At 30.3% G+C, this 23,698-nt stretch overlaps 1 protein-coding gene across 6 annotated transcripts in view; it reads left to right on the forward strand.

Annotated features, from left to right (window-relative positions):
* Ca-beta (Ca2+-channel-protein-beta-subunit) overlaps positions 1-23,698 on the forward strand; it is a 192,618-nt gene that overhangs the window by 130,976 nt on the left and 37,944 nt on the right. For 5 of the 6 annotated variants that reach the window (XM_067277080.1, XM_067277083.1, XM_067277082.1 and 2 more), the window contains 4 exons: positions 7,624-7,746; positions 8,825-8,958; positions 12,576-12,673; positions 16,460-16,593. In XM_067277080.1, coding sequence (XP_067133181.1) covers positions 7,624-7,746; positions 8,825-8,958; positions 12,576-12,673; positions 16,460-16,593 — 489 coding nt within the window. The remainder of the gene's footprint in view (positions 1-7,623; positions 7,747-8,824; positions 8,959-12,575; positions 12,674-16,459; positions 16,594-23,698) is intronic. The other variant, XM_067277081.1, reaches the window with a different exon arrangement.

The raw sequence follows: 23,698 nt of genomic DNA on the forward strand, positions 1-23,698 counted from the left end.
ATTCTCTGCGGACCGATCAAGAATCTCCACGAACTGGTGGTTGAGAAACAGTGAACTAGATAATCCAATAGTTTAACCAATGTTAACTTGCTTATAATTAATTATAAATTTAAAAAGCTGGTAAATTTTTAAAAAATTAATCAAATGCATTTTAATTTTTTAGTATCTTAGTGCGAAACAACACCAAAACTATTTTTTATAGTTATGTTGCAAAAGAACGAGATTTTATAGTTACGATTCTATGCGCTGAACTTCTATATTTTATTAATGTATAATTGTAATTTCGTTTGATGTTTATTTCTGTATTTATTTTATTTTATTTAAATTCTATAACATTAGTTCGTTTAATTAAAATTTGCTATAAAAGTGAGAAAGATGGTTTGTGATATGATTTGCAATAATTATAAGAATTGTAATTAAGGGTTAAAATAAATAAGTTTTGTCTGAATTATTAAGAAAATTTTATGAAAAGATGAAATTTAATGCAAAATTAAATAAATAATAAATAAAAATTATTAAAAATAATTATTAAAACTCTGGCTATACATCGAAACCGAAATCAAAATGGCGGCAACGGAACATTTTTTTTTCTTTTAATGAGTTGCCAATTCAGCTAATTTAGTGGATTTATGAACAATCTAGCTAAAATAACCAAACAGTTTTAATGGAAACAGTATGATTTGAGTATTTTTATTAAAAAATGTCTAGCTGTAAATTTGAATTTTGAGTTGGTTGGCAACACTACTTTTAATTAATATATATGCAGATGCGGATTGGATGTCGTTTGAATGTTGTACTTAGTATTGTGACAAAACAAGTCTTACACATTGCTATCTGATCTGGTTCATCTGTCTTTTAATAATATTGTTCGAGGTTTGTGTTTTTCTACATTCTTAAATTATAATGGCACGGAAACAAACGAGGTTTAATCTCCAATGGCTAGATCCAGCTATTCATCCAGAATTCAATTCCTGGTTAGGAACTGTAAAAGATGATGATACAAAAGCATTTTGCTGCATTTGTTGTAAAGTTTTCTCGTTAAGTAATATGGGAAAGCGTGCATTAATATCCCATGCAAATAGTTCTAGTCATGTTGAAATAAAAAGATTGAAGTCGGAACAAACTTCGCTGGTAAGGTTTTTAACCCCGACAAATTCAAACTCTTCTAATAGTCAACAAAATGTGTGTGAAACGGCTTCTGTTGTGGAAGATAGATCTAAGATCATTAATGAACAGTCTCTCACCAAATCAACATTTCTTAGCAGCACATTGACACCTTTTGTGATAAAAGATGATGTAATAAAAGCAGAGATAACTTGGGCATTGGCAGTTGTAAAGAAAAAGATGTCACTCAATTCATGCTCTGATATTAAAAACATTTTCAAAAAAATGTTTCCTGACAGTGCTATAGCCACACAATTTCAATTGGGTCCAGATAAAGCTTCCTATATAATAAATTATGGCCTAGCCCATTATTTCAGAGAAAAATTGATTGATGCTGTTACAAGTTGTGATAATATTACTATCTCCTTTGACGAATCACTAAACAAAGTTGCTCAAAGAACTCAAATGGATCTTGTGATAAAATACTGGGATGAGAGTAAAGATAAGGTTATGACCAGATATTTAAATAGTGTCTTTCTGGATCATAGTACAGCAGATGATCTTCTCTCTGCATTTCTCAATGGCCTTTCAGACACTCATCTTGATCTTAGCAAAAATTCTTCATATCTGTATGGACGGACCAAATGTAAACATAAGTTTTCTGAATAAATTAGAAGATCACATGGAGACACAGAATGTTGGTAAATCATTTGTGAGAATGGGAACATGTGGTTTACATGTAGTCCATGGTGCTGTAAAAGCTGGTTTTAAAGTAGTAGATTGGAATTTGTTACCACTGCTACGGAATTTGTACTATTTGCTAAAAGACTCACCCACTCGGCGTGCTGAATACATTGCTATAAGTGGAAGCAGATTGTTTCCCAAAAAGTTTGGTTCAACAAGGTGGTTGGAGAATGGAGAGTGCTTAGAACGTGCAGCAGAAGTTATTGAATCTGTGAAGACATACATAAACAACAGTACAAAGTTGAAAGACAGCAAGGTGGCTACATTCTTGAGACAGGCACTCAATGACCCCTTTATTAAAGTTAAACTTTTATTTTTTCGGTCAATATGTACACAAAGTGAGAGCTTTCTCACCCGATTTCAGAGCAACAAACCTCTTGCACCTTATCTTTATAAAGCAGTTGTTCAATTATTAATGAATCTGATGAGAAAGTTTGTGAAAAATGACAGGGTCACCGACAAGCAGTTTCTAAAAATAGATTTAAATGCTAATGAAAACTTGGTACATCTTAAGAATTTGGATATTGGTTTTGGAGCAAAAAAGGTTTTAAAAGAATTGAAAGTAAGCGATAAAGATATTCTGTGTTTTCTAAGAGATTGTCAAAAAGTGCTGAAAGTGATGACACAAAAGATTATTGAGAAGGGACCTGTCAAGTACAAATGTGTGAAGGCTTTGAGCAGCTTAGATCCAGAAATTATTAAAATGCAATCAAATGTTGGAAAATTGTATTTCAATGCTTTACTGGAGATTCTACATGATACAAACAGGATTGATGAAAGATGTGCTGTCAAAGCAAAAGAACAGTATAATATACTCTGCAATAAAGTATCCATAAAACCCTATTCTACAAAGTTTGAGGACTTCATATCTGAAAGGAGTGATGATGATGGTCTGGACACATTTTATTGTGAAATTATGAAGGATGATAGGCAACTGCAAGATCTATGGTCTATTATCAAAATTTCTCTTTCTTTCTCACATGGGAATGCAAGTGTTGAGAGTGGTTTTTCAGTTAACAAATCACTGTTGAGTGAAAATCTTAAGGAAGAAAGTTTAGTTGCTCAACGCTTAGTTTATGATGGGATCCATTTTGCCGGTGGTATTGATCAAATAAATATAGACCAGAAAATGTTGTTAACAGTCAGAGGATCTAGACAGCGATATATTGCATCTCTGCAACAGAAAAAAGATATTCAGAAGCAGCAGGCATTGAGGGCTGAAGAAAAAAGAAAACTTACACAACAACTTAAGGATTTAAAACAACACAAGAAAATGTTAAGAAAAGATCATGAAAAGGAAGAAAAAGAGATTGAAATGAAAATAAATACACTTGAGGAGAAAAAGCTAAAACTACATTAATAGTTCTTCTATTTTGTGAATTGTAATTAATTTTTTATTTTCTAATTATCTGTATTTTGAAAAACAGAGAATTAATACTAAGAAGTTTCTCTGTATTTTGATTGTCCATTTTGTAAAAATAAAAAGATTTTACAATAAATTAGATACATTTGTTAGAGAAGCTATACTGTAAACTTACACCTATCCTCTCTTTATTTCAAAATTGTGTAAAAATAGATTGTATATAATGTGGTTGACAAAAGAAAACTAATTCTTTTTTTACATGATCAATTTTTTTGAGGGAAAAAATGCTTTATTTGAAAATTTTTAAATTTAACTTTTTGTTAAAATTATGTTGCTGTTTAAAAAAAAGTTACTCTTTTTGTTGAAAGATTGGTTTTAAAATTATGTGTTTCTAAGTCGAGTTCATTTTAAGCACAGTACAGTACTATTTGTACTGTATATCAAATACCGTTTGTTGATTTTATGCTATCTTGTATTTACTAGATTGACATACAAATAATAAGGATAAGTAATGATAAAATAAAAAGCTCATGTTTCATTTGTTGCTTATTTTTTCATTACATTGAAGTTTTGGATTCTATCAAACATTTTTCTACAAGATGTACCGGTATGTACTAAATAGTATTAACTGGTATGTACTGTATTTTTTTAATGTGGCAGTCTTTGAAACATATCAACTGTGCAAAAAAGAGGGATAGATATACTCAATCAATGTTCACGGTAAATAAAATGCTGTTTCATTATGTCGATATTCCACACTGTAAGAAATGTGAGGGTCAGGGAATTTGGACAAAGTTGGTCAGGGAAAATCAGGGAAAGTCAGGGAATTCAAAACAAGAATTTGAGTAGGAACCCTGCATATTCACATTCTATATCTTCCAGAAATGAAGCAAATTGTTAATGATTAAGTCCATGTGTTCAAATATAATTAACAATTTTGGTGACTATTTTCAAAACATGTCCGATATTTAAACTTTGGAGCACAGTACTTGCTGGTGAATAATACAATGAAAATGTTCAAAATTATTACTACCATGATGTTTGCATGTTTCTTTTAATTTTGCAACAACTCCTTTAGTAATACCGGTCATGGTAGGTGCACCATCAGTTGCAAGACAAACCAACTTTTCCAATGGAAACTTATACTTCTTCAAAACTTCCATAAGTGCATCAAAAATATCAGCTCCAGTGGTTGTATTATTCGTAGGAATGATTTCAAAAAGTTCTTCACTTAGTTTTAAATTAACATCGCATCTACAAATAAAAACAGCCAGCTGAGCTATATTTTGAATATCTGTACTTTCATCAATTGCAATAGAGTAGGCTTTAAATGTTGATATTATTGAATTATGCTGATTTCTCAAATTCTTGGCTATTTTTTTAACTCTGCTAGCTACAGTATTTTGACTTAAACTTACACTTTTAAATTTTATTTGTGCTGGACATAATACTTCCACCACTTTAATTAAGCATTCACTAATAAATTCCCCTTCAGTAAATGGTTTTGATCTGCTTGCAATTAAATGTGATAGTATATAACTAACTTTTACAGCAGCTGTATTGTCTTCAACAGATTTAGTGTGAATACACTTTGTTGTTTTTGAAGAATTGATTTCAATTCTGACAATTTGTCTTCACGAAGTATTGCAACGTATTGGTCATAGTTTCTTTTATGATTTTTGTCATAGTGCCTTTTAAGATTATATTCCTTAGGAACTGAAATAGAGTTTTTACATATCAAACATAATATTTTATTTTTGTTTTGGACACAAAAATACTGCAGTTCCCATTTTTCTTGAAAATTATGATGTTCCTCTTCAATTGATCTTTTCTTACTCATTGTTTTTGAAGTTTGATTATATTTTTATTAAATAACTTTTTAGTTTAATATGAATAAAAACCAAAATTCACTTTAGAGTTTAAAATATCATTTGCAAACGATTGAGCAAACACTGCACTTTGTGACAACTGTTCGTAGCGATATGATGATACTCCGCGAACAGAATAACAAAAGTTACGAGTTGCAGATTCTTTTTTTAACAAGTAATTTATTCTCGCCTTGAACTGGTTCTTTATCAGTTGATCCCAACTTATAAAGCAAAATTGGAGTATTATACAATGGGCATTGGACCCCTTTTTCTGAGCAATCAATTCCACGTGATGTGACAAATATCTGCGAGTTGACTTATAACTATAACTATAACTTATAACTAAAGAAAAAGAAGAAGAAAAAATAAGTATTTAAGAACATTTAGAAGGGGAAGAAGGAAATACCTGGGATTTTCGGCTTCGTGGTCTTGGATAGGTCACTGTCTCAGTATTTTCTCTGAACAGTTCTTTCTCTGTTCCTTCCTTCTCTACACCTCAAACTTGGTGTCCTATCAATATCTTCCTTTCTAAGTTCTTTTATGGAATGTCCTTATTATTGGAATATGAGTGGCTCCATGTAGTTGCCAGCCTCTCTCTTCAGACCTAGAGCACTACCTTTGTATGTCTTCTCTCTCTGTAGTTTGAGCCAAAAGTGTCTCACCCCTGGTTCCATGACCCTAGGGCCTCTTCTCTCCTTTGTTTTCCCAGTCCACTTCTCAGAAACAGTGACCTCACCCAAGGGAAAAAGGGTTGGAAAGGAAATTTCTAGAACAGTTAGAACAAAGAAAGATTCCTAAGCCTAACATAATATAATAAAATATGTACAAATATCAGTATGGCTGATGGCCACACAAACATATTGTGTGTCGGATTAGACGCTCCGCATTCTATCATGTTTCTGATCGTCTTGTGTTTTTATCTCTGTTTGGCTTTAGCCTCCACTTTTCATTTGACGCCTCACACCAGCATGCAGCATCTCAAACGATCATGCAACCACACGCACTGCCAGAGTCAACCAAAAAGTTCAAGGTTTCCAACTTCAAGCGTCAAAGCTTGATATTTAAAAATTTTTAAAAAGCGGGCTGCGTGTTTGACATGCCTGCTATAGAGGTTAAGTTCAGACAAAAATAAAATTCAAGTTAAGCAAGTCTGACTTATTAAGAGTGTGCTGTATTAATACTAGGTTTGGTACCTGTTTATATTTGGAAAATCATTCTGATTTTGTTAATTATATATGTTTTCAAACTTTACATGTTAATACTTTTAATATGTTAAATATATATAAAATTCTATTATTCAATTATGTTTCTAAAACTAAAGTTAAATTCATGCTATTACATTACTTTATACTTTTAGTTAATAAAGTTTTTTTATACAGTCAATCTTAAATTTTATGAAACAAGCAAGAATTATTGTGACATCATCACAATGTTGGGCTGCAATTCTTAATCAAATTTTTTAATTTATTTAGTTTAAAATATATCTTATGCTCCCTATCTCAAATTAGTAGTGTCTTGTCCCTGTACATCATACTTTTCCTAATAACAACAGAGTCATGCCTGTCAGCTATATAACTCTGTCCTGGGGAAAATTTTAAAATTGAAATCATGTGAATTCCAGTCTAGACCGGAAGTTCATATATAGTTAATTGGGATCTCTTAAGATTTCCATATCTGGTCTCAACTTTCATCTCTCTAACATCATTCTCAAGATTACAGAAGGGTAGGCAGGTGACAGAGGGTATTTACAGATATAATTTTTTCAAATTACAGTCCAATAATATTTCTTCTATAATCTTATTTACATAGAAAATATAAGACATAGCATAAAATATTATTTCTTCTCTAAGTACTTTGCAAGGTAATTAAAACGATTTGAAAATATATATATATATATATATATTCACACCAGTTACTTTCTCTCTTTTGTATTTTATGATTTATAGTTTAAGTATAATACTTCATTTTTAGATAACTCTATTTCTTTGTACAGTAGAGCGTCGTTTATCTGAAAGCTGATCAACCGAAATGTCGGTTAACCGAAAGCTTTCCAATCGGATCGTGTCATGCTGAATCGAACGTTTTTGATACTAGATTAACTTCTAAAGTATAATTTTTTGTTTTTATATTTTTCAATATATTTATTTTGTTTGTACAAAATAAAGAAATTATTTTTAATGGTACAATAGCCACAATTATTATAAAAATTTTCATTAGGCTTAAAATCGACGAAAATTCAATGTGAAGCAACACGCAACAGAGAAAAATTTCAACATGGGATAGGTTGTGTACCAATTATGTACAAAAAAAAATATATTTTCGTACATAATTGGTTATCCGAAAAATAAGTTATCCGAACAATCCCAGTCCCCAATTGATTCAGATAAACGACCCTCTACTGTACTTACATTTCTGTTGCTAACACAGAATTAACAATGAATATTCTACTTGAAAGGGATTATTATTTAAAATTATTTATAAATCATTTTTGAGTTAAAAAATGGTTTTAAATTATTATAATAAATATATTTATTTATTATTTAGACAAAATCAGTTGCATTTGCTGTTCGCACAAATATTGCATATGATGGCTCTCTTGATGACGATTCTCCAGTACATGGATGTGCAATTTCATTTGGTATTAAAGATTTCTTGCATATTAAGGAGGTAATTGAATTTTCACTGAAAAGCTGTTAAGTATATAATTAATATATGAAGGGTTTAGATTTAAGTTTCATAATGAAAATTTAGAGAAAATGGAAAAATTAAACATTTTAAGAAGTATTCTGTTTTTTTTTTATACCTTAATTAGAATAAAGTATATGTTATAGTTAAAACATATATTTAAATTGAAATACATTTCTGTTTAACTATTAGCATACATTATAATATACTAATTGAAATAATACTTAGTATCTTTTACATCTAGACCCTTCATATTATTATTAATAATCTGTTTATAAAAATTGTTTAACATTTTTTTTTAGGAATTTTAAGTTTGTTTTTATTTAAATCTACAATTATTTTATTAACATTAATAAAAAAAATTTTAAATTTTCTTGTAAATTTTAAATTATTTTATTGTTTGGATTAAACAGTTAATTACAGATAAAAGTGTTTCTTAAAAACTACAATAGATAATTTATTTTTGTCTAAAACAACTGTAACATTAGCTTTAATATTAGACTTCTTAGTATAAAATCATATTGTGTATTAGCAAGTTTGATATATAATCTATATAAACTTAATACAAAGATTTTTCTTTGTATTAAGTTTAAACAAAGATAATATAAACTTAGAAAAAACTTTTTAATTGGAATAAATAAATACATTAATTCTAAAGAAATTAATTAATCTATGATGATAACTCTACAACATAGAATAAACAAATATTAATTTATAACATTAAAGCCTTGTTAGCAAATAATACATGAAAATGAAAGGTTAATTTTTCAAGACATATCACTACAAAATTATTAAAATTTAATTTAAATTATACCTAGATTTAAACTATTTCATTTAAATGTTTTATTAGTTTGTCATGCCATGTATCTTTCATTTATGAGATTTTATTAATTTATTTTATAGTTTTGAATTAAACAAATGAATTTTGTGAATTTTCCATAAGTGTGAATGTACAATGTTTATAAAATGATACTATACTAAAAAGTTTAACATTAACTTTAATAAAATTTAAAAAAATTTTTTTTAAATATTTAAAGTTTTTAAATTCTATTCTTTTAAGAAATATAATAATGACTGGTGGATAGGAAGGTTAGTGAAAGAAGGCTGTGATGTTGGTTTTATACCTAGCCCCGTTAAACTAGAAAATTTACGGTTACAACAGACTCAACCAAGGGGTAGCAAAATACATTCTAGGTATTTATATATTATTTTTAATTTTTTATTATACACATTTTTAATAAATAATGTAACATTGTATGAAATTAATATTCATAAAATATAAATTATCTATATAATTAAAATATCACAAAACTTATTTCAATGATTAAATATGATTTCATTTCTATATTTTAAATTAGTTTATTTTTAACTTTACATGAAAATAATTTGAATTTATTAGATATAAGATGATGATAAATATGATTTATTCAAAGAAGATGGTGCAATAAACTTATAAAAAATTAATTTTATAATTTATAATTGTAAAAACTAATAACATAAATAGAATGTAATTATGTTAGTCAGTTATAAATTTAAAATACTTTTTTTTTACTTTAATATAATTTTTACAATATTAAATTTAATGAAAGCCATAAACATTAAATTTATCAAATGAACCATAACAATGATCATTAACTTTTATATTTGATCAGTAACTGTTTTTAATTTTACAGTAGTTTAAACAATAAATTCAGATATATTTATATCTTACTAGATTTTTAGTAAGTAGTTAGAAATAAAATTAAACTAAAAGTATAGTATTCTTTAAAAAACCACGCTGTCACCATTCTTAGGACATCATGTATTCATTTTCTGGAGTTGAGAAATTTACTGAAAATATGTCAGTATTTTAAAAATTTCTCCAAATATTTATTTTCATATTCATTTTAGCAAATAACTATGAACCATAGACTATGAAATTGTAATGTAATGTTATATATTTTTTAGTAGTAAGTAAAGTTTATTGTAATAGGGTATACCTGTTACAAGGGGGAGAATCAGTTGATACCAACATAGTTGATTTTGTTATTTAATAATTATAAAATATTGACATCTTATAATAATATCTAATTTTTTCAACATTGATATATATCTGCAATACTGAAAACATATGTATTTGATATATTATATCATATTACATAACTACAAAAAATTTTTAAATTATACAAATTATCATCAAATTGTAATTTTTTCCACATACAAAATGCTTAGTTAGTACTTCATTGTTGATCTTGTTCGTCGCACGGAGGTTATATCTATTTCGTAACACTAGTGCCTCGCTATAAAACGACACTTATAATTTTTGGGGGATAAAAACCCCTACATCTAGGATAGCACCAACTGCAAGGTAATTATTATTATTATTGAATTATCTTTTTATTATTAAATCTTAGCCAGGTGGAGAAATTTAATGGTAAAAAATTCTGAAACATATATCAGTTGCTATATAAGGTTCTGAAATTATATTATACCACACAAGATTTTGACAGATTAGAACAATCTTAAGATAGGCAGAATTCAGGAGAAATATATCAATTATGTACTTGATATAATGACTTTGGTGGAATAGTTGATATTTTTTCGACCCCCAACTTAGAAAAAACTTTAATAATAGTTATCATAAGGAATAAGTGTAGGCCAAATCTGTTTCAATTTTTCTATTATCATAGTTTTAGCATTTAAGCATTCAAACTAACTATTATTTCTTCTATCTAGCCATAATCATAACTATGATGACGATCAATTCCTTCTCAAAAAATCATTTAATTGGACTACTTTATCTAGATTAGTATCATATGTAAATTTTATGTTGTCTTTAATATAATAATCATCTTTTATAATAATTCTATTCCCATTGTGTTTTTCTTCTTTAATTATTGCCAATAATTTTTTTCTTCTCATTCTGGATCTCATGCATAAATCCAAAGCAGCAATTATCTTTTCCTTCACTTTATTATTGAAGTCGCCTTTCTTTTTTCAGAATTCTTTAATAATCAGATTCCTATCATATACAGACCCCAATAATATTTTCACTATGGTTTGATTTCACTGTTGGTTAATCTAACCGCTCCTTCTATGTGACTATTAATTATTCCCAAGTCCTTTTTTATAAACTGATTAATTTCTTTTACATGATCAGTCGAGTTGAACGGAAAGTTTATAACTATAATGTTATTATTATTTCTCACGTTAGCTAGCTGGTCTATTTCAAATTCTAACATATCTTTCAATTGGCAACTATTATTAGATATTTCCTCTAATTTTTCTACTTTTTGAGATAATTTTGACAATTCTCCATTCAAATATTTATTTTCTTCTTTCAAAGCAATGACTTCTGCTCTAATTCCTTGTAGTTCCGTATGAAGAAGAGAGAACTTATCTTGAATTAGCTCGTATATTGCTTTCAATGTAAATTGTGACTCTTCCTGAACTTGTGGCCCTAAATCTCTTGAAGTTTCGAAGTAGTCGTAAATTTTCATAGCTCTCGAGGTCCCAGGACTATTTTTATTAAAAACATCCTCTAATTGATAATAATCTTCACTAGTTGTATCGCTCAATTGCCTTTCTTTTTCTTTAAGCTTATCCTTGCAAGGTCTGCCTCGTCCTCTTCTTTGCATATCTTCTATATTTGTTGTGGAGATCGAGGGAAAGGGCCTGGATTGGACTCAGTCCCAGCAATTATTAATAAACACACAATTAAAATCAAGGAAAGTCTATTCACAAATAACCACTTCTTTAAAATTGTCATATTTTGGCTTCTTATGGGTTTTCAATTCACTCAAAAGAGAATTATCAAGCTTCACTAAAAGTTCACCCGTACCTCCAGCGGCTAGCACACGGCCCCCTTAATGTTATATATTGATATATCTTTTAGTATTCTTCTAAATAATTTTGACATTATTTATATTCTCAAATTGCATGCTTTGATGGCAATCTTGAATTTTGAAGATATGATAAAACTAGGAAATAGAGATATTGCAAGACCAGAAGTTTTGATTATAAATAAATACTTCTGGTATTTGAGTGTAAAAGCAATATTCATAGATATATTAAAATATATTTTACATTAGTAACATGAATGTTGAATTTTTAATTGAAAATATACTGATTTTACAAACATAATAAATAAAGCATAGAAAACTTGCTTTAAATTACTGTAGCTAGATTTTGTTTATGGTAATAGTTATCTTTCATATTTTTTCTTGCTTTTGAAGTACCTTGAAATGTTAGAAATAATGTTTTCACTTTATAATGAATGATTTTACATTTCAAAGATGGCATTTAAAAACATGCAGTCAGTTATTTAATATGAAATGTTCCAACATTATCTGATTTTGTAATGCATTAAGGAGAAATTTATATTCACTACAATCAAACTTTTACTGATCCATGAATAAAATAATGTGATAATATACAGTATATAAAAATATGCATTTTAATATTAATAATGTAAATATAAAATGTTACACTCTCTAGTTGGATTTTTCCATACATATTGATAAAAGACAATTTTTAAGCATTAGTATGTTTTGAGTTTAATCAAAAGAATATGTAATTTTATTTTAATATCTTTAACCTATAAAAGTGTATGTTGTATTTATATATTTACGATTAATCTTATCAGACATTAGTATTTTAGATAATTTTTATTATCCAAAAACAAATTTAAATTAGAATCTGTCAGAGAAGATTAATTGTTCAGCAATCATACATTTGCAGGAGATATTATAGCCAATTAATTTATATTAGAAAATGCAAAAGAGTAGTAATTATTTTAGTGCAATTTGCATCAAGCTTATTTTAAATTTTAGTAAAACAAGCTCATCTTCTAATCTTGGAGGTCTTGTAAATGAAGTTTTATCTAATTCTAAATCTTCTAACTCTAGAGGATCCACGCCGCCAACTCCAGGTATGTAAAATTATATATAATTAAAATATTTTTTTTAATAATATATTTTAAGTCTTCATATATACTATAATATATGAAGACAATTTTGGACACATTTACACAATTTTTAACAATTTTGTCTGATATTATTAAATGTAAAATAATTCTAGTTTTTATATTTGAAAATTAAATTTATTATATATGTTAGTAAAAATGAAAAAAAATTATTGCTTTTATTAGAAAGGCAGCAATCAACAAAATGTTGCATTTTGTTTAAATGTGCTCAAAGAGGAAGAAAAACTGAATTTTTGTTGTTATTCAGTTGAATCATATTATGATAATTCAGATTTTGAAAATTTATTATTATTAAATTTTATCTTATTTATCCTTGAACATAAAAGAAAATTATATATGTTTTGAAAAATTTGGAATAAAAGAGTTATTAATGCAGCAAAAATTAAAATGCAAGTTAAAAAACAATAATAATTTTTCTGTTAGTTGATGTTTTAAAATTATTAAAGTAACCTGGAAAAAAGGATTTTGTTTACGATAAAACTTTGAATTCCTAACTATTATTTTTAAGAAACATTTTTATTTGAAGTGATAATTCCGTTAATTAAATATAACACTATTTTCCTTCTAAATTTCTAACATTTAAGGAGAAGTTTCTTTTTAAAAATGGAATGAGTAATGATTTGGCACATTTCCAAATATTTGATTAACAGTAAAGTTAATTATTTTATTATTCAGCAGTTGAATAATAAGTTACATTTAATTTAAAAAGTATTGAAAGGCTTGGGTAGCCTTATGTATAAATTTTGCTCTGAAATTTCAATAAACTGGTGATAATACTATTTAAATAAGAATGCTTCTGTCATCATATTATTGATATATCAAAAGGCAGGATATAAATTTACTTAATTATTTAACAGTTTTGATATTATTATTATTATTATTATTATTTTGTTCAATTATGTAATTGTTAAAGCATCATTGCAAATTTATAGCATAAAGTTGGGTATATAATTGTTATACAGTGTGACCTCAATTTATACTTTTTGATATAAGAAGATTCTTTATTTCTCTTCCCTTTTGTTAGACAAAATATTTGATACAATGAGTGCCAATTAATATCTGTGAGAAGAAAATGTTTTTATGAAGAGTGTGATGAGCTTGAACATTCCAATACAAGACCAAAGTATAAATTATTTGGACAAACATTCATGAAGCACTGGCTTGACCCCTGCAAACCTAGGGCTTCCAATAAAGTTAACTTTCACAAAAAAAAGATTATAATAATAAATTTTACTTTATGAATGATAATTACAAAATACAATGATAAATATTAGTTATGTAAAAGTTCTTAGGATCTTAGTGTAAGAAGAATCCTGATCAGTGGAAAAATTACATTTTTATTTCTTATTAAAGTAAATAGTTAATTATTTTTATACTTAAACTGTTGCTAATAAGCCTGGTGCTAGCTGAAAGAAGAAAAATACCATTACAGTTTTTTCAATTTGCTCCTCTAGCTCCTAATGATATATTCCTGGCTAAGAAATTGCTGAAAGCTGTCATTTTAAGAAAATTTGTTATATGTTTACAGACTGGCATTTTATTCAAAATATGTTTGTTTTCAATTTGTTTTTTTTAAAAATAACTATCAGAATTATCAATTTTGTTTGAACCTTACAAAAATAATTTCATTAACTGAAATTTTAGTGTGTGATAGTGTAATGTATTTTTCTTATGTACAATACATCCTGCAGTTTTTTCTATGTAAATTTTAAAAGACTGGTGCTTTTCCCAACAAACATTGTCTAATCCTTATTTAAACAGATCAGTAAAAATAATTGATTTTTTTTTATTATATTTATATAAACAAATTATTTTTTGGATTCTTGTTTCTTCAAAGAGACCTGGCAAGAGATTGAACTCAGAGAAATGTGAATACAGCTATGCCTGTGCATTCCTGTTAGATAACTTTTATATTCTAGTCCTATGTTTTTTTTGTTTCATTCACACTGTGTTTGTTCATCAAGGACATTGGTATTTGATCTAATGGTATTATGCAATTTAGTAAATATTATCTCTACAAGTCAAAAGGCTCGATGCAGGCATCGGGGCATACTAAATTGTGGTAAAAAAAAAGACTCGCGCACAGACTCTGGCAATTCCTAGGTTTGCCGCTACACTTTGCTGGTGCTCGATAAACCAACAGAAACCATTGCTCGATATGCTGACAGAGACCATTTTTCCAGTTTCAATTATTTTTCATTCTTAGATTTCAAATGGAATTGCCATTTCCTTTTGATTAGAAATGCAATAAAAGTGATCCTTACACTCTCAAAATATGTTTTTTATTTTAATCTGAAGTGGGGGTGTTATTGTCCTCCGGGGGTGCTCGATACACTGAAAGAACCATTTTTCAGCTTTATATAGTAGATATTGCAAACTCTTCTGTTGATGATTACAACATGATTAATTAAAAACATTTTTACTTTATTTTTTGTTTAATTATTGTCTTAACTAACTAACCGTTTTTTATTATTAAGTAAAGAAGCATCTGGTAACATACTATATTTGTTTGCTTCTCTTACATCATATTTGCTTCTCTTGTTTCATATCAATTCCTTTCATATTGATGAATAACTTAATCAATGCTATCATTTAGTGTATATTAATTCATTTGGAATCATTGGCTGATAGATAAATAGATATTTTGTAGCATTTTAATGTTATTTGGGAAATACTGGTCAACTAACTGGATATGCTTGGAAACAAGACATAAATTTATTATAAGAAATAATGGAAAATCTCACCTTAATCGATGAGGTTTTCACGAACAAGATATACTTGTAAATTGAAGTTACACTGTATTTATTAATAAATTTAATATAACTGTAAAATGAACAAACAATTATTTATTGTGACATCATCACAATGCTGTGCTACAATTTTTAATCATCTTTAAATTAAAAAAAAAAAAAAAAAATGATTTTTAGTCCAGATCAGAAGTTTGTGTATAGTTAATTGGGGGTCCAGCCCTTTAAATTTTCTATATCTGGTCTGGACTTTAGTGGTCTTGTCCTACATCATACTTCTCCTGATAAGAATCAAGTCATGCTGGTCATCTGTCTAACTCCATTATCAAGAAAATTTTGAATTGAAATTATGTGACTTTTGGAACTTCATATATAGTTAATCAGTGACCCCAGCCCCTAAGCTTTCCATATTTGGTCTCAATTTTCTTCTATCTGATTAACAAAGGTCAGACGAATGGATAATAGTATGGAATGTATAGGTCTGCAATTTGAAAACTTCAGCCCAATATTTTAAAGTGATATAATAGAAAAAGTTGAATTGTGTTTATTAAAATAATGAATTATTAACAGTTTTTGTTATATAAAAAATTTTAATAACTTTTTTGTTACATTAAAAGCTTTCTATAGTTAAGCAAAACTGATGAGAAACAGCCAAAAATTAAAATATATTTTTTGCAGTGTTTTTTGTTTGCAAAAAGATCATACCATAATTGAAATATTTGAGTAAAAAAAAAAAAAACTAGAAATATATCCTCTGATTAAATTCATTTTGAAGAATTATTAATTCAATACTAACTCATCACAGACTTTTTCCATAATTTTATTTCATATTTAATACTATTATAATTTTTTTATTTTTAACAGTTTTATTTTAATAAACATTTTAATTTGTAAGATAGAAAATAACTTTACAACTTTTAGTGTAATAATATTTGATTATTTTTTATTTAATTTTTTTGATTAAAAAATTTTGCAATAATTACAGCTATTGAAGTTGACCAGAATGGTTTGGATTCCAATATACCAGAAGATAATGATAGTTTAAGTAATTCCAAACTTGGTAAACCAAGCATCACAACACCTCCAGCAAAAGAAAAGAAAAAGCCATTTTTCAAGAAGGTAAATTATATTTTTAGCTTTTTAGAATGATTAAATAAAATAAAGCATTAACTTGTCTGAATTTGATTATTCTGTAAATTTTTCAAATTCTTTCTATGTTTAAATCAGAATATTTAGAAGTAAAATACATAAAATAACAACACACCACACTGGGATAAAGTTAATAACATATACAGAATTAATAATCAATGCAAAAAACTAAAAAGGAACAAAAAACAAAAAAGGAGTTAGAAAACATTTTTTTTATTTTTATTTTTTGCAGCAGTTATTGGTTCTGTGTATGTTATTAATACATAAAGTATTAACCACAACTCAAACTGGTCATATATGCAACAAATAACACAAAATCACTTAAGAAACCCTCCAAAAAAAAAAAAAAAACAGAAATATTTTATGCTACGAACATTTTCTTTCCTTTACATTGTTGGATATTCTCGAATATAAACTGACAGAACATATTTTCTAAATGAATCAAATTGAAAAAAAATTCCAAAATTCAAAAAATAAACAATTAATTTTAAAGACAATGACTCTCTCTACAGCTTGGCATGCATTGGTTGAACTGTGGTGATATGCCATAATTTTGTATATATGTCTTTAGTGTTAAGCCTAATATCAAGTTTCCTTAGTCTTTTGTTCTATATCTTTTTCTGAAACTTTCTAATGGTCTTTCCTTCCTGCTGATGGGAGCACATTTTTGGAGAATTACACCAAAAAAACAATAGTGTGTAAAAATTAACTGAGGCGAGTCAGTGAGAGAGATAACCATTCTTGAGCTAGCATTCAGAAGAAGCAGACAGAAAAGGAAAAGGCTAAAAGTGAATTCGGTGCAAGTCTCCATTCTGAGAAGAGTGAAGACCAGACAAAAGAAAAACCCAGGTACTCCACCAGCACTTTCTTTCCTTTTATTCTCACCCTTCATCTCATCCTTTCCTTCTCTATTTTCTTTTAGATTATAAGTTAGTTTGAGATAGTTTAAGTTAATCATAATATTTCGGGAAAAGTTATAAACAAAGAACATTGTCTCAAAAACGTATCTCACTCTGTTGTTTGTACAAAGATTTACCACACCAATTTTGTATATATTGGAGTTGTATAGTTGGGATTCTAAAGAACTTAGTGTATAAAGAACTGTGCAAACAATTAATAAAATATTATTTTATTGTGTACAATTTCATATTGTATTGTTCGTCCACATGTTCACCACAGAACTGTTGTGGAATTTTGATGCCTTTGTGCATACATTTTTTTTAAAAAAATTTTTTTGAATTTTGGATCTATTCTATTCATTAAAAAAAAGATGTCCTATCTTATAATATAATTGAGATGTGTTAATAATAATAATAATAATAACTCTCCCGTGGTCACCACCTGGTCGTGGTGGGAGAGCCCAGTGATTTTACTGATCCATAGGGCAATGCAGGCTGGAGCACAAGCTCCTGGTAGGGACACCCATGCCAGTAAGGTCTATGGGGAGAAATGAAGCTAAGAGTGACCACACCCACATTTGGTGGTGATATTATGGTAATAACTAGATCAAAGTGTGATACCGGCTCAGACGTCACCCGGGTTAACAAGGTCTGCGTTCGTGGGTTAGGCAGAGGCTCACGTTCGAAAAATAGGTCACAGTCTCCCTTGGTTACTGGTGGCGAAAGCAGCACCGGCCCAAGCATGGCTACTGCAATGCCCTCAACAGATGTGAGGAACCAACCCAGCCTTGGTGTTTCTGTGGCAATGCATCCACAGACCACAAAGGCTGGAAAACCACGCCAACGGATGAAATGGACAGTAGAAATGAACGAGTTTATCATCCGTACTTACTACACCATCACAAAACTCGAAACAAACATGACAGCATACAGACAACAACTACACCATAGATTCACACAACAGTATCCTCACCTCACTGTCACCGAACAAAGGGTTGTTGATCAAAAAAGAACAATTATACACAACAACCTTATTCCACAAACAACACTTGAACTTATCAAACAACAGGTTGCTGATCAAATACATCAACAGACAGAAACATCTAACATTAATGAAGATCACGTAACCTGTCAGGATAATTTAGTAACAAGCATTGATAATAACACACATACAACAATTACCACTAATGATACTACAGACACTTCCTCATCCATCACTGATAACATAGACATGGATTTAGTTAATATGCTCTCACTTATATTTCAGGAAACACTCACTAAATATACAGGCACAGATCCCACATGATGACCACGAATACCAAAAATCAACACGTCAAAGGAAGTAGAAAAAACACTAAATTATGTAAACACTCACTTACTACCACACTACATTCATTCAATTTCTACACTCGCAGACATTCATACATTAGTTTATGCTGGGGCAGTCACAGTAGTGACACACCATGGACTGAAAGTACAATCACAGACAAATACACAGAAAACTCAATTCTATCACAAGCCTGCCTGGCAGAGAAGAATAGAAACACAAATAAATGACATTAGACAGCAATTAGGCAGGCTGACACAATACACTAAAAATAACATAACACCCAAATTAAGGAAACAGCTCAAAAACATTTTTAAGAAAATAAAAACACACACAAAACACAAACATCACAACACACACATTACAGAATACATTGATACACTAAAACAAAAACTTGCTGCCAAAGCATGTAGACTCAAACGATACAAAACATGTACACTACGAAAACAACAAAATAAATTATTTACAAACAATGAAAAACTCTTTTACAGACAAATTAATAACAAAGCAAACACTGATACACAGCACAGTGGCACATCAACAAAAGAAGAACTCACAACATATTGGTCTTCTCTTTGGTCCAGTGCTGTCACGCACAATGCCGATGCAGGCTGGATCTAGGAGGAGAACAGAAACTTGCACAACATACCAACTATGCCCTGTGCTGAAATAAACATACATGATTTCCAATACACTGTTAACAGAACACACAACTGGAAGACACTTGGTGTAGACAACATTCACAATTTCTGGTACAAAAAGTTTACATCACTGCACCAAGAACTAGCTAAATACCTAACACACATCATCATCAATCCACAGGACATGCCAAATTTTCTTACTCAGGGCATCACCTACATGAAACCTAAAAACAACAATACTACAGACCCCACACAATACAGACCAATTACATGTCTTCCAACACTCTACAAATTATTGACATCCTGTATCGCAAACAAAATATACAAACATATTGAAGAACACGACATTCTAACAGAACAACAAAAAGGTTGCCGTAGAAACCACAGGGGATGCAAAGAACAGTTACTCATAGATTCAGTCATTCTACGGCAAGCACACAAACAACACAGAAACATACACATGGCATATATAGACTACAGAAAAGCATTCGACAGTGTTCCACACAGTTGACTGCTACATATCCTACACATGTACAAAATACATCCACATCACTCATTGCATTTTTTCAAAACACTATGCAGCACTGGAGAACAACACTACATCTCAGGGTTAGTAACACTTCCATACAAACAAACCAAATTTTTATTAGGCGAGGAATTTTTCAAGAAGATTCCTTGAGTTCTTTCTGGTTCTGCTTAGCCCTGAATCCATTATCCAACATGTTAAACAACACGCAATATTGTTACAATATCAGACACGAAAAAACAACACAGTTTACACTGTCGCACCTCATGTACATGGATGACATAAAACTTTATGCATCCACACAAAAACAACTTCATCAACTCCTACAAATCACACATTCATACACCAAGGACATACAAATGGAATTTGGCCTAGATAAATGCAAAACACTTCACATAGAAAAAGGAATCCTGAAGAAAGAAGATTTTGCGCTTGGAAATGGAGACGTTATTGAATCCATGGAAGAGGGTGAGTTCTACAAGTATTTAGGATTCCAACAGGCCAAACTAACAGAACATGCACAAATAAAGCAAAAATTAATTAAAGAATACCAAAGTAGGTTAAATGCTATTCTCAGAACACAGTTAAATGCAAAACACACAGTTAAAGCAATAAACACATATGTCATCCCAGTACTCACATATTCTTTTGGAGTTATACATTGGACTCACACAGATCTTGAGCAACTCCAAAGGAAAACAAGAACAACACTTACTAAGCATAAACAACATCATCCTAAATCCGCCACAGAAAGATTAACCCTTCCACGTAAAGATGGCGGACGTTGCCTGATTGACATAGTTAACCTTCACTACAAACAAATACAGTCACTGCGAGAGTTTTTCTACAAAAAACAAGAAACATCACAATTACATAAAGCAGTAACTCTAACAGACTCAAATAACACACCATTAAACTTACACTCACATCATATGGACACAACACAACATATAAAAAGCATAGACACCATTAAGCAATCGTGGGCTCGAAAGGCACTCCATGGCAGGCATCCTTACGATCTGGCCCAGGATTTTGTTGACAAAACTGCGTCAAACAGCTGGTTAGCTCGGGGATGTCTCTTTGGGGAGACAGAAGGATTCATGATTGCCATACAGGATCAAGTCATAAATACTAAAAACTACAGAAAACACATACTCAAAGATGCAACACTCACAAATGACACATGCAGAAAATGTCGCATCATGCCAGAAACTATACAACACATCACCTCTGGTTGCAAGCTGTTGGCACAGACAGATTATTTACACAGACATAATCAAGTAGCAAATATAATACACCAAGAGCTTGCAAAGAAACACAAATTAGTAGACATCCACGAACCATACTACAAATACATTCCACAGACAGTATTGGAAAACAACACGCACAAAATGTACTACGACAGAGCCATAATCACAGATAAAACAATTTACCACAACAGACCAGACATCACACTCATTGACAAACACAATAAAACCACATACATTATAGACATATCCATTCCAAACACTCACAATATACAAAACGCATGCACTGAAAAAATTAGCAAGTACACAGAACTCGCCCAGGAAATAAGGCATCTGTGGAGGATGGATGGGGTGCTTATTGTACCTGTTGTTCTCTTCTCTACAGGTATCATACCACACACACTACACAAAAGCCTGGGCACACTACAATTGAATAGAAACACATACATCACACTACAGAAGGCCACTATATTGAATACATGTCATATTGTGAGAAAATTCCTGAATACAGACACACACACTGATACACTTCTTTAATTTCTGTTTTGGTTACTATGCCTTGACTTCGGTCCGGCATAGTACACAGCCACCGGTGTTAACCGAGTATACAGGGTGCGGCACCAAAATCCGGACAAAATTCAATTTCAAATTCTTGCCATTCTGTGCCACCGGTAGATGTCGTGTTTGGTGTTCAAATAGCTTGACATGTGAATTAAATTATTTTAACCGCAAAACAGTCGCCATGTTGAAACAAAGTGCTGAGTATAACTGAAGAGCCGCGATTATCGAAAGTATTCACGCTGGGCACTCGGCGACAGAAATTATTCGGTTCTTCGGATACCCAAGATCGACTGTTTATGATGTCGTTGCAAAATACAATCAGTCGGAGAAGTCAAATGAAGGTTTTGCAACACCGGCAAGGAAAATTCACTTGAAGGAGCGCATTGTCAGAACCCCTGAAATCATTCAACGGGCTCAGGAGCTGATTTTTGAGGATCCAGGTCAGTCGATCCGAAAATTGTCGTCGGTTGTTGGTGTGAGCGAGAAAACTATGCGTAGAATCGTTGAGGAGGACCTCCGCTACAAGTCTTACACAATTAAAGTGAGACAGATGCTTTCTGAAGCTGCCAGGACAAAGCGAGTTGAACACTGTAACCTGCTTTTGTGTTCCGTAAAAAACAATGCTGCCAGACGATTCAGATTTTTTTCTGACGAGAAAATTTTTACTGTTGATGCGAAAATCAATCAAAGAAATGACCGATGGCTTGCCCACGACCCAGAAGATGTCCCCGTTATTGCAAAAACGAAATTTCCGGCGAATGTTCATGTGCTAGGTGTTGTGTCCAGTGAGGGTGATGTCATGCCACCGTATTTCTTTAACAAAGGGGAAAATGTCACAAAAGATGTTTATTTGCATGCTCTGTCAAATGCAGTGAAGCCATGGATGGAAACTGTGTCATCTGGAAAGCCGTATGTTTTCCAGCAGGATGGTGCGCCCGCCCACACAAGTCATTTGGTGCAAAATTGGTTGTCGGATAACGTCGACATGTTTTGGTCAAAAGAATTCTGGCCTCCCAACAGCCCAGATTTAAATCCTCTGGACTTCTACATATGGAGCGTAGTTGAAAGGGTCACAAACAAGACCAGACATGCAAACATCACATCATTGAGAGCTGCTATTGATGCGGCATTCACCAATATCGACCGTGAGACGTTAAAGCGCGCATGCGCACAATTCAGACCGAGAATAGAGGCTGTCATTCAAGCAGGAGGGAGCTATATTGAATAAATGTATTCTGTATGACATTGCAAACAATGTGATTTAAAAAAATTTGTAAACCTTTTCGTATTTTCAATAAGAAATATGTTTGAAAAAAATGTGTAATTTGTCCGGATTTTGGCGCCGCACCCTGTATCTCACTTAAAGTAATAATAATAATAATAAGCACAGAGCCCAAATGATTAGGAATTGAAAGTTAAAATTTGGTACACAGTTAGGGTATGTCATGAGAATGCACACTGAGAAGGGATTTTTGGAAATTCACCCATGGGGAGAGGGAGAGGGTTAAGGATTACCTTGAAGAACTTGGCTTCTACTGTACTATTTTAGATGCAAATTTTTGCATTTTTATGGAAAATCAAACATATTTTTAGACCATCTAAAAATTTTTAATTAGTCTCAGAAGAGGGGGAACCTAATTCTTGCACCTGGTGAAAATGGGTAAGATCAACTATAATCTAACAATCTTAATCTTTACTATTGTTACTTTTTACCCGAGCAACACTGGACTCATCTGCTAGTCAATTTATATTCAAGAATACCTGATGAGTATCATTGTAGCTGAAATAAAATGTTTGTAGCATAAAATATTTGTTTTTTACTGATTTCTTAGGTGGTTTTGTATTGTTTGTTGTATGTACAGTACAACCAATTT

Source organism: Centruroides vittatus, unplaced genomic scaffold (genome assembly GCF_030686945.1).
Source record: "Centruroides vittatus isolate TY-2023 unplaced genomic scaffold, ASM3068694v2 contig_728, whole genome shotgun sequence".
Taxonomy (NCBI): Eukaryota; Metazoa; Arthropoda; class Arachnida; order Scorpiones; family Buthidae; genus Centruroides; species Centruroides vittatus.